Genomic DNA, 6,822 nt, shown 5'->3' on the forward strand with positions numbered 1-6,822 from the left:
ACACACACACACACACATACACGTGTGCACACACACACACACACATACCCACCACACACACATACACTTGCACGCACACACAACTCCCAATCTTCAGTCAATAACATAATCTTTTTCCTTACCGACATCTCCATATGAGAGCTCCATATCCTGTAGAAAAGACACAAAAGCAGGGTAGTGAATGTTGACTTTCAGATCGGGTTACCAATCATAAAGGCAGTTCAGGCATGATTACTTTATCATGTGAATGTTTACCAAGAAAATAGTAGGATGATGAACAAGATAAGAGAAGACAATACTTTATTTCATAGAGGTAGATTTTTTTCTTGGTTGTACATGACCGTAAAAACACATGCAGGTATACATAGAAATTAAATGTATATATTTCATCAAAATTTAATGTATATCAAGCAGTCATAAAACAGAGGACAACCTCATCCAGTGACATGGAGCTGTAGAGATGGGTTTTTTTTTTTCAGTTTTAGTAAGCGTTTTAAGGCACTTGCAACATGATAAGGTCACACAAGTGCCGAAGAGTCGAGGTGTTACAAGAGAGTAACAAACACAAAAAAAAAAAAAGGAGGAGAGATAAGCCAGGTACGGCAGAGATTCACCCACAAAGGTTCTTTGTCTTGTATTCTTAGGTTTATGCAGCAGTATAGGTTACTTACAAAATCAGTAGGAATGCTATTACTTCCAGTGTCAACTGAATAAAAACCAACATGAAATGAATCGCCTGGCCAAAGGAGTCATTACAAGGTCAAGCGATCCTTCTGTCAGTTGGAAAAAGCAAGACAGCCAGACAGACACAAAGGAGAGAAAAAAAAGAAGTAAGACCTAACAATGGCATCTTCTATCCACACACAGAGACAGAGAGAGTCAGACAGAAATTAAGAGAGGAAGAAAGATACACAGAGAAATAAGACAAGTTACTTTAACAAGTATATCTACCTTGTAACATTTCGGTTGTAAATGTACCCATCTCTATTCATCAATTGTCATTGTTAGCAGCTAAAAGAAACAAACGCTCGAGCATACCACTCTTGACGGCACACGATACTTGATCTCTGTGTTAAGCTGTTCTTCACAGCGTAGAAGGTCTTGCTGGTCATCGGATCGGAACGATGTTTCTGCATAATGGTTTCCATCCTTCAGCAGGATGCCATTCTCTTCCTTCTTTCGACCCTCCAAAATACGGTACTTGCAATCTACTAGTAACAGCATAGCTTTGACGCTGAGACGGAGGAAAAAAATGAGAATACAAGGTCAAAAATAATTTGTTTACACTCATGAACAAAAAACATCAGTATCATCATAATCTTACTGTAATTCCAGATCATCTTAAATGTAAGAACATACACATTCACAAAATATATATTTTGCTACCACCTCCCCCCCCCCACCCACACAGGAAAGGATTTTGATACAATAATCAATAATTTTCCCCAAACCTACCCTAATAGAATACAAGTCCTCTCTACCTTTCATTGTCTCAGCTCTTTTAATTTCGTAACATTCCCAACACAACGCAAACATCCTTGTGTTTGTTCAATTAACTTATCTTAAACCCAAAAGAAACAAAATCGAATAGGCTATAATCAGGGCTTGATCTAAGCCTAAACTTTAAATCATAAAACTGGTGTCCACGATAGTCAAAATCGAGGAGAGTTGTAAAGGCTATTGACAGGTAAGTGCAACAGCTTGGCTGTTCCCTTGAAAAGAAACTCAATTTCCTAATCAATATTTAAATGTAAAACAACGCATCTGCTTCACCAGCCCATCTGCTCAAAAGCGATATGCATCGTACTAACAAACAAGAGCAAATTTTTACTTCATGTTTATAGCAATACGCCAGGTGTTGAGGAAATACTTTAAGTAAGCTACAAATCTGTTTGTTTCAGAAAAAAATCACCATCACAGGCAGCTTGAACTGGGATTTGATTTGAAGTAAAAGAACAAGAAATAAAAAGTCACTTCAAAACAAAGCTTTACAGACAAGAATTTCTTTCCTGGCAAAGTAAACAAGGTTTAACACTTACACTATCGAACGCTCATATTGTGAAATACCCTCCAGCACCGCACCAGTTTAGAATGCTGAAGTTATGGTAGAATTTGTTAAAATAACAAAAACCCTTCACAGCCCAAGAAATGCAATTTAGAAATTCACTGAGTTTCATCAGCCATTCAGATATCACAAAGAGTGACTTACTTTGGTATTTACTTCAGTGCAGAGGCTCTGTTTTGTTGTTTAATTATGTTTAGTATGCCTGGTTGAGTTGGTGACTAAAGTTGCCAGCAGTAATGAGCGCATACTACGGCCTGGCAACTTAAGTTGCAGATGGTACTAAAAGTGTTAAAATTGTACCAGTATTACATTGTTTTTAGTTTTGAAAAAAAAAATAGATGCACATTGACACAATAATGGCTATTTAGTGAAAGGAAAAAGCAAGATAGACTAAGGATTGAGAGAAAAAAAAAAGTAGAGCCTATCAGAAGCCTCTTCAAACCAACTGCGTGATTATAAACACACACTGCTTGCAGTGACCTGTGTATCACAGGGAGCAATATAAGTTTGACAGGATCATAGAGATGTTCTACTTATTACCATTCCACACTAGGAAACACATACACATTTTCATATGTATCAGACCCACCAATGAACTTTGCACCAAAGATGAATTCAAGAGGGTGGTTGGCAGATGCTCTGGTTTGCTCCTTCTTTCCTATCGAAAATTTATCGTCCTTATCTTTCCTCCTTTTTTGTGTTTGTTACTCTTGTGACACCCCTAATCTTTAACACTTAAATGAGTTTATTGTGTAGCAAGTGCCTTAAAACGCCTACTACTAAAACAAACGGCAATTCAAGAAGCAGTCAAGCTTCATATCTTCAAAGTCAGCCCCAATCAGTTCTTCCACATATGTGACTATAAAAAATAACCAAAGTCTTAAGAGTATGAACTTTGGCCCAGAAATCATTAAGTGAACTGTTTGTTTGGGTGGTGTACAAAAGATAAACAAGACAAGAAACACTGATATATCCATTTAAAAAGATAAACCAACCAGCTGACTGAAAGACGAATACTTTCTTGGCTAACGGGGAGGTAAAATTTAAATACTGTTCGCCTGCTATCTTATGAATGAAAATGACCAAAATCCAAATACCGGAAACTGCAAGACCACCATTCAACAATTACTCATTCTAAAACATTAATTATGTGTAATACCCATTGCAGAGAAAAGTTCTTCCCACACTATAAGCTTGTACCAATGCAGGGAAATGGGTAAATGTGTGTGATAAACGCATAAAAACATATAAAGGGCAAAAATTTAAGTATTCAAAAAAAAGAAAAATCAAATAAGCATTTACTGGCTTACTTTTTTTTTTCTTCAAATAAAGTAAGCCAGTAAAAAAAAAGGAAAGCAAAAGTAAAATTAGCATTTATTGGCATGACTCATAAATTTGTATCAGACGCTACTTTTACCATCAGAAGTTTTAATTGTTATTCTCACCTGATGACTCCAACAACAGCCATGATAACAGAGCTTTCTAGGAGGCCAGCCTGAGAGGGAGGAAACCACTTTGTTATGAATCAACTTCCAGGGGCAACATTATAGATGTATCTCTATATATTGTAAAAAGAGGAACATACTACAGTCATGCACCATTCGGTAAGACACATGTTTTGTATGAGTCCAATATCGCCGTCACTCTTGAAACAAAAAGCTATGTCAGGCTCCTGCATAAAAAATTTTCCTGGTGCTGATATCTGACCAACCATTCTTCACCATGGAGAGATAAAATGATCTCAGGACGCAACAAACTTCGGGATCAGCTCAGGTTGTGATGGCCTCTCTCTGTACAAAGCAATTTCACTTTTACCTATAAACACAAATGAAGAGCTGTAACCTAATACGGGGTACCCACTACGGATGGGATCGGCCAATCGCCCGACTCGGTCATCTCAAAAACAAACGTGTTTGTTTTCAGTTTCAGGCAATCGAGTCGGATGATCAGCCCGATCCAACCGTAGTGGGTACCCCGTATAACTGTCACAGCCCGTAATTAATCAATTAACTAAACATATGATCACAGACAGCGAGCTTGTTCACTTTCAGTTTGGAGAATTGCATGAAGAATCGAAATTCATTGAAAGCTAGATACTTCACTTGCAACAGTGGTTTTCAACATTTTCTAACACAGGCCCACCTTTGGGAGAAACATTTTCAGGTGATCCTTCGTAGCTCTTCGTAAACTGCCTGCCAATTCATTTGGTTCACAGCAATCACTTGGTGGTTTACAGTCACAACAAAAATCTACCAGACCCCAACAAACGTGTGTGATTTATAATCAATATGTTTATTGCTTGTATCAATCATTTCTACAGAGTTAGGTGCTCATCTTATGTTGATAGATTAAAGAGGAGTGTTTTAGTTTTAGTAAGACTTTTACAGCACTTGCAACACAATAAGGTCATACAAATGCCAAAGGTTACAGGTGTAACAAGAGAGTAAAAAACACATAAAAGGAGACGAGATAAGGATGATAGATGTTTGATAGGAAAAAAGAAGCAAACCACAAAGAGCACCCGCCAATCACCCACTAGGAGGAGTGCAACTATTGGGAAGTTTGTAATGCTGACTACTTGGGTGACAAAACTAATTGTGTACAAATGAGATACAGCCTTCTGTACACTAAGAGTTAACAAAAAAAGGAAGAAACTGTATACATTAAATCACACGGCATTGAAATCTTACATAAAACCAGATGACACTTCATTGTCCATCAACAGACAAAACTCTGATACAGAAGGACATGCTAGTATAAAGAAAAATCTTGAAAGAGTTTTGAAAAAGCCATCATCTGTTGTATGCATTGCCCAACAGACTATGAAAGTTTTCATTGAAATTTCTCGAAACTATCTCACCTCCAGCAACATCATCAGAAAAACTCTAAAGCAACAAACCTCTTTGAAAGCATACGGGAGACCTAGGACACCGGCACCAATAAACGCAATGAAAATATTGGCAAAAATCTTGAGTGGATTGGCTGTGCCCGGACCTGAGCTCGGCCCACCTGCCCCCATGGTCGCAGACCTGGAACAGAGAAAGGAATAAAAAGGTGAGGATATGAGACAGCGATTGTTGGGTAAATTTTTTAAAGTATGTGTATAACGTTGCTATCGACACAATTTACATAAGTAACCAGGCGGGTTGCTCCTGCCTTTCAGTTTAGTTTTAGTAGAAGTTTTACGGCGCTCGCAACTGCATAAGGTCATATGAGCGCCAAGGGGAGGATGTCAACAGAGAAGTCCTTACAAGGAATCAGACTTACTCTGCTCACCTCTTTAGCTTCAACAGCACGAAGTCTGCATCTACTATCAAGGCACCCTGGAAATAGCGGGTCACAAGAGTGTGACAGAGAAAAAAATGACGATACTAAGGATACGGAAAGAAAAAGCAGCAGTTCCCTGTTGCGTTCAGACACAGTTATGAGCATGACATTGATGAATCAGCCCATTTACAATTTACAAATCTACTCTCCATAAGAACAGGCTAATGTCCCCCCTTTGGGAAGGGCCTAAAGACACTTCAGTCAGTAGCACCGCCCCAGGGGGGTATCCTGCTTTTCAGGGTCAACATGGGCCAGGAGAGATACATACAAGGAGAAAGACAGATACTCAATAAAATATATATATCCACCTTGGTGGAATCAAACCTCCGTTTTTGTCTGCAGGGCAAGGAGCCAGCAATGCTCCATCAGAAACATCAATGTGTTAGACCACAGGCACGATGCAAAAGTTTCACATCATAATCAAGCTTTGGTGACCATGTATTCAGTTCGGGCTGGACAGCCATCAAAAATGCGTTCTTTTCAGGCAAATAAATCTATTTTCACAATTTCAGCTTACTACATCGTGTTGCAGCATCAGGAGAAAGGAAATTTATGTGAAAATGTCACAATGTATTTGTTTACTTTCGTCTCTCTGTGGTTAAAACAACATTAAAAAAATTTCTGGATGACCAACAGTGAACTAAAAGCCCAACAGAAGGTCACAACAAACTAAGCTTCTCTTTGATATGTCAGCCTAAAGTGTTTTAAGGTAAAAAGATTTACAGCAGGCACCTAAAACAAAAAAAGTCCAGATGGTCTTGAGAGGGTATCTGCTAACAACTGGAATGTGGATGGAGGGGGTGGGCAGAGTAGTGTCGCTGTCTTCAAGAGCAGTCTGTAAGCTTGGTAACTGTGAATCATTTTATAGTGATTAGTGATACTCTGTATGTTCCCAATGGGCAGTAAAATTTGATAATAATGATATGGCACAAATAAAGAGACGCTTTGGTGCCAGTTTAGTTGAAGGTCTACCGTGCTATAATGGCTATGGCAGTCTATTGTAAGTCTCATCCTATCGACCACGGTCTGCTGCGATCTAAGCGCGTCTAGAGTAGTGTCTACACCTTCCTGATTACCAACAGATCCTGTTTTACGGTTAGGATTTTAGGCTGCTACTCTAAAACAAAGACTATTATTAGACTCTAATGTGAACAGAAGAATCTAGGGTCTACTAGGATTATAAGATCAAAATCCTGTTCAAGTTAAAAGAGGCAACAGAATCGGGCCAAGGTCCAAAAACCCTCCTCTGTCCTCACGGGCAGGTGATTAGGAAAGTGGAATCATATCACAAAAGCATCAACGTGGATTTATAATAAGAGCAGTGACAGTGGACAATTTCAATCTGTATTTAATTTAGACTAAAAGATTGGACCCTAGACTTGATTTAAAAAAATACTTTTTCATTCTAATTCAGACGTTACACTATGCAA

At 38.5% G+C, this 6,822-nt stretch overlaps 1 protein-coding gene across 1 annotated transcript in view; it reads right to left on the bottom strand.

The window, feature by feature from the left end:
* LOC101852494 (amino acid transporter AVT3B) overlaps positions 1–6,822 on the bottom strand; it is a 37,697-nt gene that overhangs the window by 28,811 nt on the left and 2,064 nt on the right. The window contains exons 2-5 of the mRNA XM_005103535.3: positions 4,965–5,094; positions 3,511–3,560; positions 1,039–1,234; positions 123–150 (exon numbers count right to left, since the gene is read on the bottom strand). Coding sequence (XP_005103592.2) covers positions 123–150; positions 1,039–1,234; positions 3,511–3,560; positions 4,965–5,084 — 394 coding nt within the window. The 5' untranslated portion in view covers positions 5,085–5,094. The remainder of the gene's footprint in view (positions 1–122; positions 151–1,038; positions 1,235–3,510; positions 3,561–4,964; positions 5,095–6,822) is intronic.

Source organism: Aplysia californica, unplaced genomic scaffold (genome assembly GCF_000002075.1).
Source record: "Aplysia californica isolate F4 #8 unplaced genomic scaffold, AplCal3.0 scaffold00378, whole genome shotgun sequence".
In the NCBI taxonomy this organism is placed as follows: Eukaryota; Metazoa; Mollusca; class Gastropoda; order Aplysiida; family Aplysiidae; genus Aplysia; species Aplysia californica.